The 25770-nt window shown below is 49.6% G+C and overlaps 1 protein-coding gene across 3 annotated transcripts in view; it reads right to left on the bottom strand.

Moving 5' to 3' along the window:
* Positions 1-25770, bottom strand: part of LOC121306537 (disks large homolog 4) — a 37068-nt gene that overhangs the window by 6004 nt on the left and 5294 nt on the right. The window contains exons 1-13 of one of the 3 annotated variants that reach the window (XM_041238306.1): positions 25126-25195; positions 11324-11488; positions 10625-10681; positions 6921-6974; positions 5039-5089; positions 4746-4870; positions 4480-4649; positions 3770-3906; positions 3470-3614; positions 2258-2396; positions 829-988; positions 324-426; positions 12-126 (exon numbers count right to left, since the gene is read on the bottom strand). In XM_041238306.1, coding sequence (XP_041094240.1) covers positions 12-126; positions 324-426; positions 829-988; positions 2258-2396; positions 3470-3614; positions 3770-3906; positions 4480-4649; positions 4746-4870; positions 5039-5089; positions 6921-6974; positions 10625-10681; positions 11324-11488; positions 25126-25167 — 1463 coding nt within the window. In that variant the 5' untranslated portion in view covers positions 25168-25195. Of the gene's footprint in view, positions 1-11; positions 127-323; positions 427-828; positions 989-2257; positions 2397-3469; positions 3615-3769; positions 3907-4479; positions 4650-4745; positions 4871-5038; positions 5090-6920; positions 6975-10624; positions 10682-11323; positions 11489-19601; positions 19856-25125; positions 25196-25770 lie in introns of those variants that run through there. The other 2 variants (XM_041238305.1, XM_041238307.1) reach the window with 2 other exon arrangements.

Here is a 25770-nt window from a genome sequence, read left to right as displayed (position 1 = left end):
TCTCTCAGTACCTGATGTAGAATCCTCTCTTGGTGTTGCTGCGCAGGGATGTTGTTCCCGATCCCAAGCTGTTGTTCATCAGCTGCTCTCGCAGGTCGTGAATCTTGGCCTCAAACCGGCTGTACTCTGAAACACCAAACCACAGTCACACCTCCTTCTCTCTCCATCCCTCTCTCTGCCTCCCCATCTCCTTCTCTCTCTCTTTGTACTGGAAGCCTCTCTCTTACCCTCTGGTTTGTACTGGCAGCCTCTCTCTTACCCTCTGGTTTGTAATGGGAGCCTCTCTCTTACCCTCTGGTCTGTACTGGGAGCCTCTCTCTTACCCTCTGGTTTGTACTGGCTGATGACTGTGACGGTCTGGCCTGCATTCTTCAGCGCAGCAGCTGCCTGCTCATGCGTGGCACTCCGAAGATCCACCCCATTCACCTGAATCGAGAGACAGCGAGTCACTGCCACAGCCGGGGAGAGGGGAGGGGAGGAGACAGCGAGTCACTGCCACAGCTGGGGGGAGGGGAGGGGAGGAGACAGCGAGTCACTGCCACAGCCGGGGAGAGGGGAGGGGAGGAGACAGCGAGTCACTGCCACAGCCGGGGAGAGGGGAGGGGAGGAGACAGCGAGTCACTGCCACAGCTGGGGGGAGGGGAGGGGAGGAGACAGCGAGTCACTGCCTCAGCCAGGGGGAGGGGAGGGGAGGGGACACTGGCAGCGTGCATCCGTCAGTCTGTGTGCGTCTCAGTGTTTGTATGTCTGGTCTGTATCAGTGCGTATTTCTGCCTCTGTGTCTCTGTGTGTGTATCAGTGTGTCTCTCTGTGGGTGTCTCTGCTCACCGACAGGATCTGGTCCCCTTTGCTCAGCTCTCCGCTCAGGTCTGCCGGCCCCCCTGCCAGGATGAAGGAGATGAAGATTCCCTCGCCGTCCTCCCCGCCGACGATGTTGAACCCGAGTCCGGTGGAGCCGCGGTGGATCACCACTCTCCGTGGCTCCCGGCTGCACAGACAAAACACCCAGAACCCCCGGGGCAGGGTCAGAGACACAGAGCAGTGTGATAGAGCACAGCAACCCTCACAGAACTGAGCCATAGCAAAACACACAGCACAGTGTGATAGAGCACAGCAACCCTCGCAGAACTGAGCCATAGCAAAACACACAGCACAGTGTGATAGAGCACAGCAACCCTCGCAGAACTGAGCCATAGCAAAACACACAGCACAGTGTGATAGAGCACAGCAACCCTCGCAGAACTGAGCCATAGCAAAACACACAGCACAGTGTGATAGAGCACAGCAACCCTCGCAGAACTGAGCCATAGCAAAACACACAGCACAGTGTGATAGAGCACAGCAACCCTCGCAGAACTGAGCCATAGCAAAACACACAGCACAGTGTGATAGAGCACAGCAACCCTCGCAGAACTGAGCCATAGCAAAACACACAGCACAGTGTGACACAGCACAGGGACAGCAAGGGGAAGCACAGAGAGGTCTGGTAAAGCATAGGGAAGCATTGTAAAGCACAGAGAGGTCTGGTAAAGCATAGGGAAGCATTGTAAAGCACAGAGAGGTGTGGTAAAGCATAGGGAAGCATTGTAAAGCACAGAGAGGTCTGGTAAAGTATAGGGAAGCATTGTAAAGCACAGAGAGGTCTGGTAAAGCATAGGGAAGCATTGTAAAGCACAGAGAGGTCTGGTAAAGCATAGGGAAGCATTGTAAAGCACAGAGAGGTCTGGTAAAGCATAGGGAAGCATTGTAAAGCACAGAGAGGTCTGGTAAAGCACAGGGAAGCATTGTAAAGCACAGAGAGGTCTGGTAAAGCATAGGGAAGCATTGTAAAGCACAGAGAGGTCTGGTAAAGCATAGGGAAGCATTGTAAAGCACAGAGAGGTCTGGTAAAGCATAGGGAAGCATTGTAAAGCACAGAGAGGTCTGGTAAAGCATAGGGAAGCATTGTAAAGCACAGAGAGGTCTGGTAAAGCATAGGGAAGCATTGTAAAGCACAGTGAGGTCTGGTAAAGCATAGGGAAGCATTGTAAAGCACAGTGAGGTCTGGTAAAGCATATTAATAAACAGGGTAAACTAAGCCTTATGTACAAGCGTTGCACTTCCCGGATCTCCTGGAGGGTAAATTGCTCCTGCCCCTTCCACGCCTCCTTTCCTGTCATCAGCCAACCAGCTGCTGCGTCATCTGCTGACGGACCTGCTTTCCGGCCAGTGAAAGTATGCAAACCAAAGCGAGAAAGAAGAAACAAACCGCTTTCACCTGAGCGTGTCATCTTCTCCCAGCATGCCTTTGGAGGTGGGCAAGTATCTGAGCGGCGACGTGGGAGTGAGGGCCTGTGGGTAATCCGTGACCAGGAAGTTGGGGTGCCCGACCTCGTTGTCCATGTGGTTGGAGTACGCTGCTCCAAAAATAAAAACACAAACACAGCAGCCAGCTCTTAACTTGGGTAAACAGACATATACTTTTCCATCACTTATAAAACAAACTCGGCAGACGTTTGCCTGTTCCGCTGCGTTCAGGAACCTGGCTGCTGGTTTAGTTGGCTTCCTGTAGATGCCCGAACACACACTGCGGCGGGCAGAGCGGTTTCTTTGCACTGAAAATCGGAAATGTACACAACTGAGCATTTTTCAGGCAGGTGTTGCAATATTTAGGAATATGTGTTGCGCGTCAGGACAAAGCAGAACGTATACAAGGGGGTGGAGACTGGAGAGGGGATGGAGTCTGGAGACTGGAGAGGGGGTGGAGTCTGGAGTAAGGTGGTGGGGCCTGCAGAGAGGGTGGAGAATGGAGAGAGGGCGGAGTCTGGAGTAAGGTGGTGGAGAATGCAGAGGGGGTGGAGTCTGGAGTAAGGGGGTGGAGAGTGGAGAGGGGCGGAGTTTGGAGTAAGGTGGTGGAGAATGCAGAGGGAGTGGAGTCTGGAGTAAGGGGGTGGAGTTTTGAGAGGGGGTGGAGTCTGGAGTAAGGGGGTGAAGAATGCAGAAGGGGTGGAGTCTGGAGTAAGGGGGTGGAGTTTTGAGAGGGGGTGGAGTCTGGAGTAAGGTGGTGGAGAATGCAGAGGGAGTGGAGTCTGGAGTAAGGGGGTGGAGTTTTGAGAGGGGGTGGAGTCTGGAGTAAGGGGGTGGAGAATGGAGAGGGGCAGAGTTTGGAGTAAGGTGGTGGAGAATGGAGAAGGGGTGGAGTCTGGAGTAAGGGGGTGGAGTTTTGAGAGGGGGTGGAGTCTGGAGTAAGGTGGTGGAGAATGCAGAGGGAGTGGAGTCTGGAGTAAGGGGGTGGGGTTTTGAGAGGGGGTGGAGTCTGGAGTAAGGTGGTGGAGAATGCAGAGGGAGTGGAGTCTGGAGTAAGGGGGTGGGGTTTTGAGAGGGGGTGGAGTCTGGAGTAAGGGGGTGGAGAATGGAGAGGGGCGGAGTTTGGAGTAAGGTGGTGGAGTCTGCAGAGAGGGCGGAGTCTGGAGAAGGGGCGGAGACTCACAGCTGGTGAGGTCGGGTGGTGTGTACGAGTCGTTCAGGTACACAGTGGTGGGTTTGGCTACTTTCAGGTAGACGACCTCAGCAGTGTTCTTCAGAGCAGCTACAGCATCCTCATGCATCACATCCTCCAGGCTGACATTGTTCACCTGAGAGAGGGGGGAGGGGGGGGAGAGGGGGGGGAGAGAGAGAGAGAGAGGGAGGGAGAGGGAGGTGTTTGTTTCAATCAGCAGTGAAATGAAGCAGCTTTGAGATCTGTGTGCAGCGTGAGAGGTGCGGGTTGGGGCAGTGCTGGCTCACTCACAGCTAGAATCTTGTCTCCAATCTGCAGCCTGCAGTCCTTGTGCGCCGCCCCCCCCTCTATGATTTTGGTCACGTAGATGCTGTTGTCTCCGGGGATGTGCTGATTCCCCAGCCCCCCAGCAATGCTGAAACCGAGACCTGAAGGGGGGGGTGGGGGGGGGGAGATCATTAAAAGAGGTGCCTCGTCCAAAACTATCAATCACAACTGTTCTTAATAAAAAACATTACAATAATTTATATATGACAATACTTCCCTATGCTTTACCAGACCTCTCTGTGCTTTACAATGCTTCCCTATGCTTTACCAGACCTCTCTGTGCTTTACAATGCTTCCCTGTGCTTTACCAGACCTCTCTGTGCTTTACAATGCTTCCCTATGCTTTACCAGACCTCTCTGTGCTTTACAATGCTTCCCTATGCTTTAATGCTTCCCTATGCTTTACCAGACCTCTCTGTGCTTTACAATGCTTCCCTATGCTTTACCAGACCTCTCTGTGCTTTACAATGCTTCCCTATGCTTTACCAGACCTCTCTGTGCTTTACAATGCTTCCCTATGCTTTACCAGACCTCTCTGTGCTTTACAATGCTTCCCTGTGCTTTACCAGACCTCTCTCTGCTTTATTCCACTTTGCTGTGCTTTTACTGTGGGAAACTTTTATAAGGCTTCACCTCTCTCTCGCTCTCTCTCTCGCGCTCTCTCTCTCTCTCACCTTTGGGTCCCTTGATGAGTTTGATCTCGGTGATTCTCTCCGCCGCGCTCTTCCTGCGCATCACGTAGAGCCGGACGATGGCGCCCGCGTCCTTCAGCGCTTCTACCGCCATACTGTGGGACACCTCTCGCACATCCATGTCGTTCACAAACAGGATGCTGTCATTCACCCTGCAGCCACCGGGGGGAGACAAACACACCGTTCACTGGGCACTGAGTTCTAATGCTCCTCTGAGATTGTGGGGCTCATTAAAAATAACACTCTACCTGAGCCTGCCGTCCTGCGCTGCCGCCCCCCCAGGGATGATTTTGGTGATGAAGATGCTGGGGTCTTCCCCCACGTGGGGGTTATCGGTACCCCCCGCGATGCTGAACCCCAACCCGGAGTTACCCTGAAACGACAGAACCCCCAAAAAGTGGGGGGGGGGAGCAGAATTAACCGTGCTGCTCTCCGCAGAAAATCGGGGAAAGAAAAAAATCGATTGGGGCTGACTTACTGTTCCGGGCGAAACGAGCGAAGAAATTGCATTAGGATTGCATTACTGTAACTCCACACTCACCCTCTCCAGTGTGATTTCTTCATACTCCACCTCTCCTTCCATGCCGTTAATCTGGAGACAGAGACAGAGAGAGGGAGAGAGGGGGGGGGGGGGAGGGGGAGAGAGAGAGAGAGAGAGAGAGAGAGAGAGAGAGAGAGACAGGGAGAGAGAGAGAGAGAGAGAGAGAGAGAGACAGAGGGGGGAGAGAGAGAGAGAGAGAGAGAGAGAGAGAGAGAGAGAGAGAGAGAGAGAGAGAGAGGGGGGAGGGGGAGAGAGAGAGAGAGAGCGAGAGAGAGAGACAGGGAGGGGGGGAGAGGAGAGAGAGGAGAGAGAGAAGGGGGAGAGAGATGAGAGACGGAGAGAGAGAGATGAGAGAGAGCGAGAGGAGAGAAAGAGTGAGAGATGAGAGAGACAGCGAGAGAGACAACGAGAGGGAGAGAGAGGAGAGAAAGACAGAGAGAGGGAGAGAGAGAGCACAGATCAGCAACAGAGAACAGTAACACCAGGCTCTCGTTTCCCAGCACCCGTGATTATCGCTGCGGGGTTCAATTTGAAACCAGGTTTTTGCCGCTCTGAGAACAAGTTTCTATCGTCTCATTAAAAGGGACACAGTCTGTTAAAAAAAAGGGGGGCTATCGATTCCAAGTGCAGCTCTATCGGACAACGATGGAATGTCTGGTGGGGGGGGGGGGGGGGGATTGAACTTTGGGATGCTTTATGCTCTCTCTTCTGCCAGCGAAGCAAGACGGTCCCTTCGTTAATGTAACAGAGAGACAGACGGTCGACGTTACGTCAGATTACATGACTGGACCGCTCTCTGCTGCAAGTCTAGACTGCTGTGCGACGGGAGTTAAGGAAGACATAAAAATCTCTGAATTCACCAATTTTCTCTTAATATTATTATATATTATTATTATTATTATTATTATTATTATTATTATTATTATTATTATTATTATTATTATTTATTTATTTTGAGCAGGTGTCAGATCTGAAATGGGGTTGCTATTAGTGTGGTAAGGATCAGTGAGATTGACATGCTCCAACACCATGCTTACTAACCCTGCTGTAGATCCACACACACACACTCACAGAGCTACAGCTCAGTGACACAAACCAGGGGCACAGCCACAATTATTGAGAGCTGAAACAATGCAATTAATCACAGACACTGATGAAGGCGCCATCCCATATTAGTCAGCTGAGCCTGTGTGCAAAGGATCAGCTGGAACAGCTAATACAAAACACACAAAACTGAGCTTTACCAGACCTCTCTGTGCTTTACAATGCTTCCCTATGCTTTACCAGACCTCTCTGTGCTTTACAATGCTTCCCTATGCTTTACCAGACCTCTCTGTGCTTTACAATGCTTCCCTATGCTTTACCAGACCTCTCTGTGCTTTACAATGCTTCCCTATGCTTTACCAGACCTCTCTGTGCTTTACAATGCTTCCCTATGCTTTACCAGACCTCTCTGTGCTTTATAATGCTTCCCTATGCTTTACCAGACCTCTCTGTGCTTTACAATGCTTCCCTATGCTTTACCAGACCTCTCTGTGCTTTACAATGCTTCCCTATGCTTTACCAGACCTCTCTGTGCTTTACAATGCTTCCCTATGCTTTACCAGACCTCTCTGTGCTTTACAATGCTTCCCTATGCTTTACCAGACCTCTCTGTGCTTTACAATGCTTCCCTATGCTTTACCAGACCTCTCTGTGCTTTACAATGCTTCCCTATGCTTTACCAGACCTCTCTGTGCTTTACAATGCTTCCCTATGCTTTACCAGACCTCTCTGTGCTTTACAATGCTTCCCTATGCTTTACCTAGTGCTCCATGCAGGCTGATGCAGGGACAGACAGATAGAGAGACAGACGGGAGTTGACAATATAAATATTTCTTACATATGAAGAGGCATCGATACTGTCTGTATTTACAACCATGGGATGCGAGTGTGCCTATAAAACACAACAACAGAAGAGGAATAAAAAACAAAGCAATCTACCAAAATATTAATATAGATATCACCAACCAGATTTTAAAGATGATCCGTAACCCCCCCCCCCCTCCCCCCTCCTCCTCTTCATTGTCTACTTCGAAGCCCTAAAGCCTATTCTTTTTTTCCCCTCCCTTCTGGCAGTGATGACGACAAAGCTCAAATTTTCTTTGTGTTAGGTTTTTATGATTTGAAGGAATAAAGGTGAAGCGCCGGTAGAAAATACATTGCAAAATTAAACACAAAAAAAACCAAAAACACAAAAATAAACACTGTCTGCAAGCGATTTAAAACACGAACAGCCGCGCGGCTTTCCTCTTGGGAATATCACGCACTGCTTCCACTGTGCATTACTTCACAGAACGCAGACTTATTCATTTATTTTTAAAAACGCATTAAATGTATGCAAGGTGCCTGATGGGTTCAAACGCACGTCATTCTCTGTGCAGTAAAACCACACTGATAGACTTCAACAGAAACAGAGCGACGCTGCCATGGCATCACCAGGCTATAAACCGCTGTCCGCTGTTTTGTTTTCAGAACGCGCTTTCCCCTCGACTCGGGCACGTTAAACACTCCGGGGGGGCGCGCTGGGAAATTTGCTTTTAAAAAAAAAGATTTCTGTTCGCTTGGTAAGGTCAAATGGTCCTTGCATTAAAAATGTATTTAATGTTATTTTTTTGTGGATAAAATGTAGACAAGACATTTCTAAAAGAGACAGGTGACTGGAGATGAAAACGCAAAACAGTTCCAAACTGCCCGAGTGTGCACGGTGCCACAGGGAGGCAGGGTTAGAACAGCCTCCCTTTCACTTTCCCTGCTCCCCCAGCACAGAGGGAGGCTGCTGAGAGAGTATAAGAGCCTCCCTTTCTTTTTCCCTTTCTGCTCCACCAGCTCAGAGCAGAGGGAGGCTGTTCAGAGAGTATAAGAGCCTCCCTTTCTCTCTCAGCTCCACCAGCACAGAGCAGAGGGAGGCTGTTCAGAGAGTATAAGAGCCGCCCTTTCTCTTTCTCTGCAAGTGAAATCTTATTGTCAACAGAGGCAGAAAAAGCCTCCTATCCCAATTAACTTTTTAAACACGCTGCCTTTATATTTAAATCAGCCTGTGAGCAGCCAGGAGCCAGCGGCAGTGAACACTGAGGGCCATCTGTCTGCCACTGCAGAGCAGAGAAAGAGATTGCAGCCACTCTCCTTCTCGCCAATCACAGACCGCTTAAAACAGCATACTCTGCCGCTGTCTGACTGGCAGTGTGTGACCCTGAGAGAGTCGCTTCACCTCCTTGTGCTCTGCGGAGGAGAAGCTAAATCAGCGCACTATTGGAAGTGACTGTTCATGGGGCCTGGGAGTTAGGATTCCCCAGACAAGCTCAAATCCAGCTATTCTTTCCGTTAACGATGTGAAACGGACAGATCATTTAGGACCCTGATCCGAGTGCAGCACCGAGACTGTGTGGGCTGACTGCCGGGTTTGTGCGGGACTGCAGTTCTAGGGAGCCTGTGTGGGAGGGACACGGCAATGAGGAAACATGGACTAGCCTTTCTCTAACTGCCTGCTCTCCCGTTGCTGTGACAACGAAAGCTGGCCTGGAGCTGGGGGTGTATGGGGGGGGGGGGGGGGGGGAAAAAAACAGATCCCCCCCCCCCCCCCTTTTCCACCCCTCAGGGTTCAGCAAGAACTGTCAAATCCCATTCCAGACTCTTCTAGTTTTCCAGAACTGCAACACAGTACAGTATTATACAGAGAGAGAGCTACATAGGCCGAGGAAGCAGGGCCATTTTTTACGCTGCAATAAGATGACCCCTAATGGTGGCTTTAGGGTTACTGCTGGACATGCGGCAGAGTGCAAAATTTGGGGCTCTAGTGCCTTCATCAGTGTTATTGAAACTATACTGAGTCAAGCAGACCAGCGTTTGAGCTGTAGTGCCTTCATCAGTGTTATTGAAACTAAACTGAGTCAAGCAGACCAGCGTTTGGGCTCTAGTGCCTTCATCAGCGTTACTGAAACTAAACTGAGTCAAGCAGAGCAGCGTTTGGGCTCCAGTGCTTCATCAGTGTTATTGAAACTAAACTGAGTCAAGCAGACCAGCGTTTGGGCTCTAGTGCCTTCATCAGTGTTACTGAAACTAAACTGAGTCAAGCAGAGCAGCGTTTGGGCTCTAGTGCCTTCATCAGTGTTACTGAAACTAAACTGAGTCAAGCAGAGCAGCGTTTGGGCTCTAGTGCCTTCATCAGTGTTACTGAAACTAAACTGAGTCAAGCAGAGCAGCGTTTGGGCTCTAGTGCCTTCATCAGTGTTATTGAAACTATACTGAGTCACATTAATATTATATTGCTTGATAGCCAACTACAAGTCCCAAGTTCACAACAATAATATGGAGCCACTTTTTAAAAATTGCTTCAAATTTGAACACATGAACCACAAGCACAGCGCTGCCACACTTCCCTCGAATAACGCGGACAAACATGTCGCTCTTCAATACAATTCAAACACACACACACACACACATACACACACACACACACACACCGAGACACTAAGACACACAAACTGAGACACGCACACACACAGACACACAAAGACACACACACACACACACAGAGACACTAAGACACACACACTGAGACACGCACACACACTGAGACACTAAGACACACACACACACTGAGACACACACACACACTGAGACACACACACACACACACACAGAGACACTAAGACACACACACTGAGACACGCACACACACAGAGACACTAAGACACACACACTGAGACACGCACACACACTCACTAACGCACAAGCGTTACAGGTTTTGAGTCACTCCTGCATGATTCTCTGATGTTGCTAATGCTTCAATGTTTGTCTCGTTTACCAAACTGTTCCAGCGAAAACTAACACTTCTGAAACGACTCAGAGCTTACTCTGCAGAAATTGACCCAAGCAGTCAGTAAATCTGAAGAGGTATTTTCATAACAACGCCAGCAGATGGGAGCCCTTACAAACAGCGTACTTAAAACTTACAAACTGGGTACAGCAATACCCCCTTCAGGTCACTGTAACCATATTCCTGTCTGTCTATAACATAGCAAGTACGTTATTCTCAAAACTCCACCGAGTTCACACACGTACTGGGCTCACCGGTCCAGAGGTTAAAGAAAGGGGGTCTTGATACCAGGAAGTTCAAATCCCAGCGAGTGTCCTACTATGAGTGACAGGGTGGTACTCACAGTGACCAGAGCGAGTCACTTCACCTCCTGGGCTCCGTCCTTCAAACGTGTTGGAACAACACGAGGCAGGAAGAAGCATTTTTGTCGCTCCAGAGAACCTGATCTCCCTGGGCTGTGTCGCGGAGACTGCAGCGTGTGTGTGTGTGTGAGAGACCCTGAGCGAGTCACTTCACCTCCTTGTGCTCCGTCCTTCAGATCGTATTTGTTCGCCCAGCGATAAAGAGACTCTCTGCAGACCGTCGTCGGGGCCTGAGAGACAACACCAGTCACTCGGACCCTGAGCGAGTCACTTCACCTCCTTGTGCTCCGTCCTTCAAACATAAAACAAGCGAGGTCCTATTGGAAGAGACTCTGCAGCAGCAGAGCAGCAAGGTGGGAGACTTACCAGTGTTGACGCAGCGGATGTATACAGAGGGGTGTGGCCACCAGAAAGCAGTTCCGGCTGCAAAACAAAAGAAAAGTGAGGGGTGAGCAGGGTCGGGGGGGGGGGCCTCGCGCTTTTTGGAGAGTAGAAAGGGGGCAGGTTTGTTCCAGCAAGCGGTTCTCTGGGAGAATTACATGCACGGCCAGCATGTTGCGGCTGGAGATCGGATTTTCAGCTCGGTAAGTCTGGGATGTGTCATGACAAACAGCTGTTTCAATAGTGTATGAATGCAGATGTGCTGCAGCCTGTCTATAAGGCCGAATCTAACCAGAGGTCGCCCTTGTCCCAAACTGACTTGCAAGTTGATCTGGTGTTCTGCAGCCCTTGCAACGCTGCATCATTAAAGCGGCCGGTTTCTCAGAAGGCAGGAATGGTTTTCAAAAGGATCAGAAGCATTTTGTTTTAAATCGTTCTGAGCGATATTGAGGAATTACAGTCTTTAAATCTAATTTTACCTCACTTTGGGGTTTGCAATCTAATCAGTGCAGCTGTAATGCAATTCCAATCCAGTCTAGTCTAGAAATGAGACTCCCATTGCATTGCGGTTTGATCCATTCCTGGTTTCACTGCAAGTTTAACAGTGAGACACACACCTCAGCTTGTTACCCAGGCTCAAGATAATCAGGAAGGATTTTGTGGAGGTCGTTTGCAGCCCCTTACCTTCATGGGGGAGATGTGAGGGTGGGAGACGTATCCATGCACGTTCTCGATCTGGGATAGATTCTTCTCTGACACGTGGACCAGCTCTGGAGCCTTCCCCTGATTGGTTAGGTGGGTAGGACTGTGTTCCAAAGGGGGCGTGTCTTCATCTTGGTAACGGTATTTCTGCAAAAGAACGGAAAACCACGCTCCGATCAACACGCCTCGTTTGAAAAAGATTCAAGACTTTAAATTTCATACTCAATCTAATTCCTCTCGGCAGCACCTAAAGAGAATGACCGAAACTGAAGAATGCTGTTGGAGAAAACTTGTAGCACAATACGATCAATCTCTCTCTCTCTCATTCCCTCCCTCCCTCCCTATTTATCCATCCTCTCACCTCCATCTCTCCCTCCCTCCCTTCCTATCCATCTATCCCCTCTCCCCCTCTCTATCTATCCCTCCTCTCTCTCCCTCCCTCCCCCTTCCTATCTATCCCACCTCTCTCCCTCTCTATCTATCCCTCCTCTCTGTCCCTCCCTCCCCCTCCCTCTGCTCTGAGTTAGTAGAGAGAGAGGCTCTTATACTCTCTGAACAGCCTCCTTCTGCTCTGAGTTAGTAGAGAGAGAGAGGCTCTTATACTCTCTGAACAGCCTCCTTCTGCTCTGAGTTAGTAGAGAGAGAGGCTCTTATACTCTCTGAACAGCCTCCCTCTGCTCTGTGCTGCTGTTAATAAATCTGAATATTAAGTATTCAACCAGCGAAGTTGATTGATTTAGCTAATTACCAGCCTCCCCCCCCCCCCCCGCGGATAGCAGAGTGTATTATGGGATGGCTGTAATGAAAACCGAAGCACACAGAGAGGCGCGGGTCAGAGCATTAAAAATAATAAAACGAGCAGCTTTTGAAAAAGCGGCAGGCCGTTTGACTTATGGTCGCCTGTCTTGCTGCTTAATTTAAAAAAATAAAAATAAATAAAAAGGTGCTTCGATATCCCCCCGCCCACCCAAAACCGAGTCTCGTAATCGTGCTACAATGCCAACGCTCCCCCCGGGAGGTCAGCTCTCCATTACCAGAGTGGACGGGTTCTGCAGAGAATTTTTTTTTTTATTTATTTTGGAACTATTAAAAAAAAAAGGGGGGGGGGGGGGACGGACCTCTGAACGGAAGGATAAAGAGGTAATCAACCGAGTTTCCACGGTAATTCATTTGGTTCGCATCTATGTGGCACCCGTCTCCTCTCTTAAGTCGAGAGGTAATTGGTTCTGCTGAATAATTTTTTTTTTGAGAGAGGGGGGGGGACCCGCCTGCCTGTATGGAGAGAGACAGAGAAGAGGAGGGCGAGGGGAGATAGAGAAGGAGACAGAGGGAGGGGGGGGAGGAGAGCGAGGAGAGGAATGGACTGAGAGAGACAGAGAAGAAGAGGGGAGATAGAGAAGGAGACAGAGAGGGGGGGGAGGAGAGAGCAAGATGGAGAGGGACAGAGGAGAGGGGAGAGAGAGAGGAGACAGGGGAGAGAGAGAGAGAGAGGGAATGGGAGAGAGAGAGAGAGAGAGAGAGAGGGAGAGAGGGAGAGAGAGAGGGGGAGGAGAGAGAGAGAGAGAGAGAGAGAGAGAGAGAGAGACACAGAGAGTAGAACGTCAAGCTGTCATAATTCTTCTCAACATCTCAGTGTGTCAACAGAAAACCCAAGATAAACATAGAAATCACTGCAGCTACTGGTTTTGCCCAGTCAGTGAATATTAAGTACGTTACAAGCAAAGATTCCAAGATCTTTCATCTCAAGTGAGCCAAGAGACAGTGGGGTCGCTCAGCTTGCCAGAGAGCTTGCAAATGTGTAACGGTTTTTGTAATTAAAAAAGGAAGCTCGTATTACAATACAGCGTTTCAATGCCAAGGCACGGGGGGACTCGAATGTGCGTTAGCTACCAAGACACACACCCCACTCCCACTCAGGCAAAAAAAAAAAAAAAAAAAAAAACGCTGCCCTGGTTTTTTATTTTTTTTTTTTTTTTAAAGATTTCTAATGCAATTTACAAGCTCGACTAATTTTCAGAGAGAGAAAAAAAAAAAAAAAAAAACAGAAAGAAATTTGATCCAAAAGCAGATGATTTTTCTTAATTTATTTTTAATTCAGGAGCAGCGCTTTGAAACCGGGAGACCCAGTTTGAGGTTACTGCATCAAACAGGGCCCGAGTCTCCTTGCCTGGTGCGGCGCTCCCTGGACTGAAACCCGGTCTCCTGAACCTGCGTTCCACCCCAGAGAGCCGCGCCGCGCTCAGGCCGGCCCGTCTGGGGGGGGGGGGCGCTAAGCCCCCCCGCAGTCGGTTTGCGAGTTTCGCGTTGCGTCTCTGAGGAAACTGAGCTGGCAGGGGTCCAGAAACAGCTCTTAATGGACTCTAGATACATGATGACTGCAATGCTATTATTACTGTAGCAGAAACAACCCAGACAGCTTTTCTACACTAGAATGCAGTTAAATACAATGCCATCCAAATCGTGCTGCACAGTTTTGCGGATTTCTTTCTGGTCGCTGCGATTCCGATAAAGCCACCGTTTAAATGCCATCTTATTCCCAGATTTGGTAACGATAAAACCCCATTCCTGGTTTTATAACAAGTTTATTATTATTACCAACAATAATAATCACACCCAAGCTTGTTACCTATACACACCGGGGCTAGCAGCGCGTTGATCGATGTGGGAGCGAATTACACAGATTGAAACTAATGCAAGAAGTAATCTGATCTCGAGGTTACTGCAGAGTCCCGGCTCCTAACTGCACCGGCGCGGGAGAGAGGTTACTGCAGAGTCCCGGCTCCTAACTGCACCGGCGCGGGAGAGAGGTTACTGCAGAGTCCCGGCTCCTAACTGCACCGGCGCGGGAGAGAGGTTACTGCAGAGTCCCGGCTCCTAACTGCACCGGCGCGGGAGAGAGGTTACTGCAGAGTCCCGGCTCCTAACTGCACCGGCGCGGGAGAGAGGTTACTGCAGAGTCCCGGCTCCTAACTGCACCGGCGCGGGAGAGAGGTTACTGCAGAGTCCCGGCTCCTAACTGCACCGGCGCGGGACAGAGGTTACTGCAGAGTCCCGGCTCCTAACTGCACCGGCGCGGGAGAGAGGTTACTGCAGAGTCCCGGCTCCTAACTGCACCGGCGCGGGAGAGAGGTTACTGCAGAGTCCCGGCTCCTAACTGCACCGGCGCGGGAGAGAGGTTACTGCAGAGTCCCGGCTCCTAACTGCACCGGCGCGGGAGAGAGGTTACTGCAGAGTCCCGGCTCCTAACTGCACCGGCGCGGGAGAGAGGTTACTGCAGAGTCCCGGCTCCTAACTGCACCGGCGCGGGACAGAGGTTACTGCAGAGTCCCGGCTCCTAACTGCACCGGCGCGGGAGAGAGGTTACTGCAGAGTCCCGGCTCCTAACTGCACCGGCGCGGGAGAGAGGTTACTGCAGAGTCCCGGCTCCTAACTGCACCGGCGCGGGAGAGAGGTTACTGCAGAGTCCCGGCTCCTAACTGCACCGGCGCGGGAGAGAGGTTACTGCAGAGTCCCGGCTCCTAACTGCACCGGCGCGGGAGAGAGGTTACTGCAGAGTCCCGGCTCCTAACTGCACCGGCGCGGGAGGGAGGTTACTGCAGAGTCCCGGCTCCTAACTGCACCGGCGCGGGAGAGAGGTTACTGCAGAGTCCCGGCTCCTAACTGCACCGGCGCGGGAGGGAGGTTACTGCAGAGTCCCGGCTCCTAACTGCACCGGCGCGGGAGGGAGGTTACTGCAGGGTCCCGGCTCCTAACTGCACCGGCGCGGGAGAGAGGTTACTGCAGAGTCCCGGCTCCTAACTGCACCGGCGCGGGAGAGAGGTTACTGCAGAGTCCCGGCTCCTAACTGCACCGGCGCGGGAGAGAGGTTACTGCAGAGTCCCGGCTCCTAACTGCACCGGCGCGGGAGAGAGGTTACTGCAGAGTCCCGGCTCCTAACTGCACCGGCGCGGGAGAGAGGTTACTGCAGAGTCCCGGCTCCTAACTGCACCGGCGCGGGAGAGAGGTTACTGCAGAGTCCCGGCTCCTAACTGCACCGGCGCGGGAGAGAGGTTACTGCAGAGTCCCGGCTCCTAACTGCACCGGCGCGGGAGAGAGGTTACTGCAGAGTCCCGGCTCCTAACTGCACCGGCGCGGGAGAGAGGTTACTGCAGAGTCCCGGCTCCTAACTGCACCGGCGCGGGAGAGAGGTTACTGCAGAGTCCCGGCTCCTAACTGCACCGGCGCGGGAGAGAGGTTACTGCAGAGTCCCGGCTCCTAACTGCACCGGCGCGGGAGAGAGGTTACTGCAGAGTCCCGGCTCCTAACTGCACCGGCGCGGGAGAGAGGTTACTGCAGAGTCCCGGCTCCTAACTGCACCGGCGCGGGAGATTCATCCGTTGGGTTTAACACCAGGACTCATTAACAAGCCCTGCTTCATCACAGATCAGCTCCCTCAGATTAATGACTCTCAACAGAACAGTGGAGACCTGCCTTAAAAAAACTCCCTGTGCTTTCATCTGCATCCACATTATCAGCCCATCCATCTGCACACCCTCAGGGACCCCTGCGCTCCCCTGACTCCCCCTGCACACCACGCGGCCGTGCCTTTACCAGGGGAGGCCCTCAGGGACCCCTGCGCTCCCTTGACTGTGCGACTCCCCCCTGCACACCACGCGGCCGTGCCTTTACCCGGGGAGGCCCTCGGGGACCCCCGCGCTCCCCTGACTGTGCGACTCCCCCCCCCTGCGCACCCCGCGGCCGCGCCTTTACCAGGAGAGACAACGACTCTGCTATCGTGCTTCTTTGGTCAAAAGATGAGCGCCAGTGCATGATCGTTCTGTAAGAGATAGGGAACGGCAACATGACACCATTACTTTGTGCACCCCTCCTCTTGTCTCTATGCGATACCTTTCGGTCTAATCTTTACAAACGGCTAGAAATCAATGCAAAGGCTGAGGGAAGAGACTGACGGCTGGATCGGTTTAGAGGGTGGGGGGGGGAGGGGGGGGGGGGGGGAGAGGGAGATTGTGTTTCTGGAATTCAATGTCATAAGAGGTGAGACTTCACCAAGTGAGTTTGTTCAGTGGATCAGAGTTACAAGGATTCTGCCCAACTAGAGGGTTAGCCTAGTTACTCAAGAGAGGAGCAGCCCTGTCAGTCAGAAATAAAATTAAATACATACATCTCTCTCACAGCAACAAGGCTCTTTAACCCAGTAAAACAGCAAATTCATTCTTCTTTGAACAAGAAAATCGGAACCCAAGCTCCGTTTATGTAATTTGATGCATTTGAAAAAAAATAAATACATTTTTTTGTTACAGCAAAAAAAAAAAAAAAAAGAAAATATTTCATCCTTCGTTTTGGAGACAAACTTCTGCGTCCTGTTTTGAGGAGAGTCACATAGCAGTGGCATGAGAAACCTCAAATACTGTACAGGGCTGGGAACAAGACTCCCGCTGCACAGCAGTGTGATCCAGTCCTGCTTTCACTAGGAGTTTAATAATCAGACTCCCGCTGCACAGCAGTGTGATCCAAGTCCTGCTTTCACTAGGAGTTTAATAATCACACTCCCGCTGCACAGCAGTGTGATCCAGTCCTGCTTTCACTAGGAGTTTAATAATCAGACTCCCGCTGCACAGCAGTGTGATCCAGTCCTGCTTTCACTAGGAGTTTAATAATCAGACTCCCGCTGCACAGCAGTGTGATCCAGTCCTGCTTTCACTAGGAGTTTAATAATCAGACTCCCGCTGCACCGCAGTGTGATCCAGTCCTGCTTTCACTAGGAGTTTAATAATCAGACTCCCGCTGCACAGCAGTGTGATCCAGTCCTGCTTTCACTAGGAGTTTAATAATCAGACACACCTGAGCTTGTTGCCTAGACACACTGGGGCTGATCAAGCTGCTAGTGAAACCTGGACTGGATCACACTGCTGTGCAACGGGAGTCTTGTCGCCCTAATCTACAATGTCCAATTATCCCCTCCCAGACTGATCAGAAGAAGTGAAAATGATGGAATGATGCAAGGCTAAATCTATTCTCAGTATGCTTGTATGCTACACACAAAGACGGCTTTGTGATCCTGAGCGACCAGGATCAAATCACGAACCCCAGTCATTTTAAAACATTACTGCTGCCTTACAAAACAAAAACACACAGCAGCAAAATTATAAACTAAAACCAGCAGCTGGGAAATCTGTAAGCTAATTCTGGGCTTCTGGGGGCTGGACTCACAAGCTCAGTGTGTGTGTGTTTTTAATAAAGCAAATTCAATTTCGATCCCTTAAACATATTAAAATTGAAGAGGAAAAAAAGGATAGCTCTTACCAACAATTTAAAACCTGTTACCTCTTCTTAATGTTGGCAGCACTGTCCCGTGTGTGCGTGTCTCAGCGTGGGTGTGTCTCAGTCTCTCAGTGTGTGTCTCAGTGTGTCTGTCTCAGCGTGGGTGTGTCTCAGTCTCTCAGTGTGTCTCAGTGTGTGTCTCTCCTCAGTGTATCTCAGTTGTGTCAGTGTCTCAGTGTGTGTGTCTCAGTGTGTCTGTCTCAGCGTGGGTGTGTCTCAGTCTCTCAGTGTGTCTCAGTGTGTGTCTCTCCAGTCACACAGAGTGGAGTCATTCCAGGAGTACACAGTGTGAGTCGAACCCACAGAGTCAGGGAGTCACAAACAGTCTCACACAATGACAGAGTCGCACCACTCAGAGTGGGTGTGTCTCAGTCTATCAGTGTTGTTGTATCAGTGTGTCTGTTCTCAGCACCAGGTGTGTCTCAGAGCTCAGTGTGTGTCTCAGTGTGTGTGTCTCAGCGTGGCAGTGTGTCTCAGTCTCTCAGTGTGTGTCTCAGTGTGTGTGTCTCAGCGTGGGTGTGTCTCAGTCTCTCAGTGTGTGTCTCAGTGTGTGTGTCTCAGCGTGGGTGTGTCTCAGTCTCTCAGTGTGTGTCTCAGTGTGTCTGTCTCAGCGTGGGTGTGTCTCAGTCTCTCAGTGTGTGTCTCAGTGTGTGTGTCTCAGTGTGTGTGTCTCAGTGTGGGTGTGTCTCAGTCTCTCAGTGTGTGTCTCAGTGTGTGTCTCAGCGTGGGTGTGTCTCAGTCTCTCAGTGTGTGTCTCAGTGTGTGTGTGTGTGTGTCTCAGTCTCTCAGTGTGTGTCTCAGTGTGTCTGTCTCAGCGTGGGTGTGTCTCAGTCTCTCAGTGTGTGTCTCAGTGTGTCTGTCTCAGCGTGGGTGTGTCTCAGTCTCTCAGTGTGTCTCAGTGTGTGTGTCTCAGTGTGTGTGTGTCTCAGTGTGGGTGTGTCTCAGTCTCTCAGTGTGTGAGAGTGTGTGTGTGTGTGTGTGTGTGTGTGTGTGTGTGTGTGTGTGTGTGTGTGAGTGTGTGTGTGTGTGTGTGTGTGTGTGTGTGTGTGTGTGTCTCTCAGTGTTAAAATATATTTTGTTTTTTGGGCTAGTTTTCATTTATCTTTAGCGGTTTCATTTGGTTTGTATTCCTAATTTGCAAAACCCCAGAATGTTTTTCCTAAGACAGTTGAAATCAATGCAGAAATGAAGCTGCTATACAGTATTATTGATTTCGATAGTTCACACACTCACAGGTTGTGGGGCTTCAGCTGTTGTCTAAACAGGCAATTAATTAAAAACAGCCAGAGAAAAGGATCACCAAGCCACACGATAAAACACAGGAGACTTTTAAGAAGCCTAATTAAAGCACAAAGCGGTCTAACGTTTGCATCCCTTTCCACATCCCTGATTTACCGAGGTGTAAACTGAAATTCTCCCACCCCGAGGTGTTCTCATGCAGGCAGGTATATAAAGGAGATCAGGGACACATCTTGAGCTGCTAGATTTGCACACTGCTGTCCATACCCAGACTGAACCTGGTAGACAGTGCAGCCTTTTAGAACTGGAACTCAGAACCTCAGAACTGGCTCGGGGTTCTCAGAACCTCAGAACTGTCTATGTGTTCTCAGAACTGGTTCTGTGTTCTCAGAACTGGCTCGGGGTTCTCAGAACTGGTTCTGTGTTCTCTGAACTGGCTCTGTGTTCTCTGAACTGGCTCGGGGTTCTCTGAACTGGCTCCGGGTTCTCAGAACAGGGTCACCGATGTGTTCCTGCAGGCAGGTGTATACAGGAGATGCACAATTGCAAATGCACAATGATGCGGCAATTGCAAGCTACAGGGAATTGGGTTGAGAATTACGATACATTACAAGCAGAAAACTTTAAATCACACACACACACACACACACACACACAATACCGCGAACAATAGCGATGTGCAGCGACTCGATCTGCTTACCTTGCAGCCGAACATGACAGACAGAGTCCGGTTACTACAAACGACCTTACACTGACACATGACCGGCGACAGACACTTGAGGCTTTTAACCGGGGGTGACATCACACTGGGACCCATAGAAACAGCCGAATGCAGCCAAAAATTTAAATAAAATATAATAAAAAAAAAAAAAAAGAAGGAAAGAAAAGGCGTGCGGGTGTGTTGGCGTGCTCCGCGCCCGGCGACTGTTCTAGAGATGCTGGCGGTTGGAGACTCCGCTCCTCTTCTGCTTTACCCTTCACTCCCCCTTTCTTCTGCACCCCCCATCCCCCAGCAGCCCACTGCCTCTCCTCGCTTTTGCTAACCCGTTTCCACCTTGCACCGGCCGGCTATTTATTTTTTTTTGCAATGCTGTTTCGCTTCTCTCTCTCTCTCTCTCTCTCTCTCTCTCTCTCTCTCTCTCTCTCGTCTCGTTAGCAAATTGCAAACTAAACAGGTGATTCTGCAGCCAATGGGAGCTCAGATCCCCGAGCGTTAGAGAGCACACACACACACACATCACACACACACACACACACACACACACACACACACACACACACACACACTACCGTAACGCGCCTAAAAAGAAGCCCTTTCGAAATAAATTCTACACCCGGCTGTTCTACCGTATGTCACATAAGTAATGCGCCTCGCTTAGAGAACACAGCGTTTTTACGGCGCTCTGATGTCCCTGCTTTCAATTTCACGTCTCTCGTTGGCCCCTACATTATCTATGTGAAGAGATGTTTTTATTTATACACAAGTAATCATATATATTTATATATGTAAAGTGACATCTGAATATTATGGCAAACAAAAATCCTTCCATTCCACATTTAAAACATTTTTAAAAACGATTTTTTTTCGTCTGTTGTCCGTGACAGACCAAATTCATCATTTATTATTTTATACTTCTTTTTAATGTCCAGCGTAGTTTAAATTCAACACATCCTTATTCTGACCAAGTGATAGGATTCAATTATCATAATGCTATAATATCCATCTATCTATCTATCTATCTATCTATCTATCTATATATATATATATATATATATATATATATATATATATATATATATATATATATATATATATAAATATCACCCTTTTTTTTCTTAATAAATAAATAAATAAAATAAAGCCAGTTTGACCGCCTACTAAAAATTCAACTTTGCCAAATGCAAAACCACACGTGAATAACAGTGCCATCTGGTGGTGATCATGTGCCGTTACTCCAGACGGCGTGGAGAGGCTGCTGTCCTCGGTGCTGAAGTCAGACCGTCCTTGCTATTGAACGTCGAACTATTCCAATCAAACTTAAAATGAAATGGAGACAGCCCTGGACTGGAGGGATCCCCCTTTCTCTCAGAGGGGTGAGGGAGGGAGGGAGCAGTTCAGTCTCCGTGCCTCAAGCCTGCCCTGGACTGGAGGGAGCCCCCTTTCTCTTAGGGGGGTGAGGGAGGGAGCAGTTCAGTCTCCATGCCTCAAGCCTGCCCTGGACTGGAGGGAGCCCCCTTTCTCTTAGGGGGTGAGGGAGGGAGGGAGCAGTTCAGTCTCCGTGCCTCAAGCCTGCCCTGGACTGGAGGGAGCCCCCTTTCTCTCAGAGGGGTGAGGGAGGGAGGGAGCAGTTCAGTCTCCGTGCCTCAAGCCTGCCCTGGACTGGAGGGAGCCCCCTTTCTCTTAGGGGGTGAGGGAGGGAGGGAGCAGTTCAGTCTCCGTGCCTCAAGCCTGCCCTGGACTGGAGGGAGCCCCCTTTCTCTTTACGAAGTGGAACAATCCCCCTTATTAATCCCCCTTCCTGGCCAAACAGTTTATATATAATGTAGCGCATCATGTATTTTTCAAAAGGTTGGTATCAATAATTTAGCATTCCGCACTTATCCTCGGATTACTTTTCAAAGCCTTGGAAAACCGAATTTATCCATTATTTATTATTATTATTATTATTATTATTATTATTATTATTATTGTAGTCATTTAGCAGACACTTTTATCCAAAGAGACTTCCAGAGACTAAGGGGGTGAACTCTGCATCATCAACAACTGCGGCTGCTGCTGCAGAGTCTCTTCCAATAGGACCTCGCTTGTTTTGCATCTCATCCAAAGGACGGAGCCCAAGGAAGTTCAGTGACTCACTCAGGGTCACACACACACACACACTCACTCACACACACGCACACAGCGAGTCAGTGGCTGAGCCAGGATTTCAACCCCCTGGTATCAAGCCCCCCTTTCTCTAACCGCTGGACCCCCGAGCCTCATGCAGGGGATGAGATTTCCAGGCTTTATCTGAGGAGCCAAAGGACAAGGCTCTACAAGATTGGAATCCTGCCATCAAACGCCGGCCAAAAACGCTTCCCCTTTAACAGAGCTGGCGGTATATCTGCAGTGTAATACCACAGCCTTATTTATGTGTCCCGCGTGTGTATTTTGCTGGGGCCCATGTGGCTATGTGCAATGTGACTCGTTTTAATATTTCTCATAATTAAGGCTGTATTTTTTTTCCCCACAGATTTCACGATGCTGTGTATTATGTAGGCCCACCCCTCCTCCCCCCTCCCTTGTGAAAATGTCCATTTCTGAAAGCACAATTTAAAAATATATACCGGAAACTTCTGCCTTATCGACTATGCACTGCGCCCTGCATTTAGGAAGCTGGCAGCCAGTTTAAAATCAGGACCTAGCTGCAGTATAGAGGAGAGAAATGGAAAGGCAGCTGTCCCGTATGAGAGACTGACTCCCAGCCAAGACAAGGTGCCGTGTTAAGGAGAGACCCCTCTTCTGAGGGTCACAGTCTTAATTTCACAGCCTGCAGTGGCAAAGCTCTGATAGAAGGGCCAGTCAAACCCGGGGCTCAGAATTCCCATGTCCAAGTTCCAATTCCATTCCTCAAATTTTTATCAACTACAAGTCAATCCCACTCTTTCATTATATTTTACTAGGCTGAAGATGCAGGGATGGGAATAAGATGGGAATAAGGGATGGGAATATGCATAGCAGTGCGATCCATTCCAGGTTTTGCTTTGTTTTGTTTTACAAGAAGTTTGATAAGACACACCTGAGCTTGTTCCCTAGACACAGTGTGGGGCTGATCAAGCTGGTAGCAGTAAAACCTGGACTGGATCACACTGCTGTGCAATAGGAGTCTGGCGTGAGAGAAGATGGATAAATGTTAATAAATAAATAAAGTTTTAGCAGTTGTAGTTTCACCTGTTCTCCCCAAGGTGGCCCCCGTTATTGTGTATTCAGATCAGGGATTACTGCAGTGTACACTGTGAGGCTCCGAGCTACGTGTTTGAGTCACAGACGCCATACAACAACACTGTGAGGAGTGGGATCAGAGGGCTCTCCCTTCCACACCAATGCCACTGTACTTTCCCTGTGCTTTACCAGACCCCTCTGTGCTTTACAATGCTTCCCTATGCTTTCCCAGACCTCTCTGTGCTTTACAATGCTTCCCTATGCTTCACCACACCTCTCTGTGCTTTACAATGCTTCCCTATGCTTTACCAGACCCCTCTGTGCTTTACAATGCTTCCCTATGCTTTACCAGACCTCTCTGTGCTTTACAATGCTTCCCTATGCTTTACCAGACCTCTCTGTGCTTTACAATGCTTCCCTATGCTTTACCAGACCTCTCTGTGCTTTACAATGCTTCCCTATGCTTTACCAGACCTCTCTGTGCTTTACAATGCTTCCCTATGCTTTACCAGACCCGTCTGTGCTTTACAATGCTTCCCTATGCTTTACCCTACCTCTCTGTGCTTTACTACACTTTGCTGTGCTTTTACTATGGGAAACTTTTGTAAGGGTTAGTTCAAAACTTTAATTAAAAGGTGTATCTTTCTGTTCTATAATACAATACTTACAATTATTATATTAATAATAATAATAATTTGATTTTAGAAAGGAATTGACCATCACTGTTGAACCTGTATATTAACCAGTACATACACCCTGTCTTGGAAAGCATATCCGAGTCAGTCCTATTGAACACACATATCAGTCACACCCCGATTCAGCCCAGGGGAGCGCGGAGTGCAAAAGCACATGATCACCTGGGCTGTGTCCCACACAGTGCTGCACAGATGCCTGGCATTCGCAGCGGGTCTACAAGCTTGCTGAAGCCCAGCACAGGCCACATTGAGAATGATTACTGCTTTCCTTCAATGCTAATTCCAGACTCCTGATAGACTCAGCTCCGGTAAACGCTACCATCATCTCTCAGGGCCCCATGTGTGTTGCGCACACAGAATTGCTATCCTGTATATAACACGAATAAACCACAGTGCAAGCTGCACTGTGAAACTGAATAGGAATTGATATCCCCAAGGATGGCCAAGGTCAATTCCAATGTTCTGGAGCGATCCCCTCTCTCTCCACTGGCCTCGATGGTGTGGGTCGGGCTGTCCCAGCCGTGTGAAGGGAGTGAAGCAGCAGCTGCTGGGGATCGTGTGGATCCCTGTTCTCCGCAGAGTCTGAAGCGATCAATCACAAACCCGGGCCGCTGCTTCATCTTTCCTTTCACATGGTGAACCAGCCTGCTGGACACCAGCACCACCCCCCCCCCCCCATGACTGTCAGCCCCCGATTTCTGCAGAGATCTTTGATAATCGATTGTTGCAGCCTGTGCTTCTAAGATCATCCTGGTTAGTATCATATCAGATTTAAAAGCAGCCCTGCAACAGATCCCAACCCCCCCTTAACATCTCTTATACACTCTGACTGAAGAAAGCAGATACAGGCAAATACAGCTGTGTAACGTTCCCATCAATACAGCACATGCCAGCAGCATGCATTGAGTACGCCAGACTGTGTAGGCTGAAAACACATTTTTATTCATGAACACTACTGAGCAGAGGAGGATATAGGGAGGGTGTCTGTCTGTCCGTACGCCCGCCCGCCTGTCTGTCTGTCTGTCTGACTGACTTCCCTAACAGATCAATACAAGAATGGATCTCAGTGTCACATGGTTTGAAATGAGGGGGGTCTGTTCTGTGCCCAGCCAGTCAAGCTCAAAAGCAGCCCAGGTAAAGAATAATGAGAAGCATGTAATATTGAAAGACAGGGATACTGGGAATGATGGCAGTGTAATAGAGAATGGGGGGGGGGCAATAATTTGTTATTAGACAGGATACAGTATGATCGCTAGTTACAAAGTTACACGAAATGCAGAATGCTACTGTATACGAAGAAAGAAAGAAAGAAAGGGAAGAAAAAAGAGAAAGAGAAAAAGAGAGAAATAAAGAATGCAGGAAGAAAATAAACAAGCATTTGCACTGTGCATAACAAGCTAAACTCAACCCGCATAGAATGCATTTACCGCTCCCCCAAAACATAGGCGAATTTTACATTATAAAATGGGTTAACAAAACAGACCCCCCCCCCCCACACACACACACAGACACACACACAATGACACACACACACACACACCGTTACACAATGACACACACACTGACACACTGTTACACAATGACACACATTTAAAAACAGCACCTACCATGCAAGTACACAGGGACATCAATTTCGGTCTGTTCTTCATTCAGGGGGGGTGAGGGGGGGGGGAGGGCCCCGCACCGTGGGGTGGGGGTGGGAGGTGGTGGGGGGGGCTTCAGTCGTTTTGCGGAGGCTGGAAGCCGAGCGGGGGGGACCCCCCTAGCAGCAGATAAAAGCAGACAGTGTTCTTGGCTTGTGTACCCCTGTATTCCAACAGAGAATGTCTCTGCACTGACTCACAGTGAGAGTGGGCAGCAATGCAAAGCGGAGTGAGAGTGTGTGTGTGTGTGTGTGTGTGTGTGTGATGGAGAGAGAGAGAGAGAGAGGGGTTGTTCTCAGAAGTCTTTTTTTGCTCTCTCTCGCTCTGAGACTCACTTGGATAAAATATAAGAGAGAGGAGGAAGAGAGAGAGAGAGAGCTTTTTTGCTCCAAGCTCTCGCTCCAGAAGAGGAGCCCTCTTTAGGGGGGAGAGAGGATAAAATAGAGAGATAAGGGATAGGAGAAAGAGAGGACGGATGGAGGAAGGGAGAGAGAGAGAGATGAGGGAGGGGGGGAGGGGAGACAGAGAGAGCAAAAAATAAGAGAAGAGAGAGAGAGAGAGCACGCGATATAAGGGGAGACAGACAGAGGAGGGAGGGAGAGAGAGAGA

Source organism: Polyodon spathula, chromosome 48 (genome assembly GCF_017654505.1).
Source record: "Polyodon spathula isolate WHYD16114869_AA chromosome 48, ASM1765450v1, whole genome shotgun sequence".
Lineage (NCBI taxonomy): Eukaryota > Metazoa > Chordata > Actinopteri > Acipenseriformes > Polyodontidae > Polyodon > Polyodon spathula.
The sequence above is the reverse complement of the archived record's forward strand: the minus strand, read 5'-3'. Positions and strand labels throughout refer to the sequence as shown.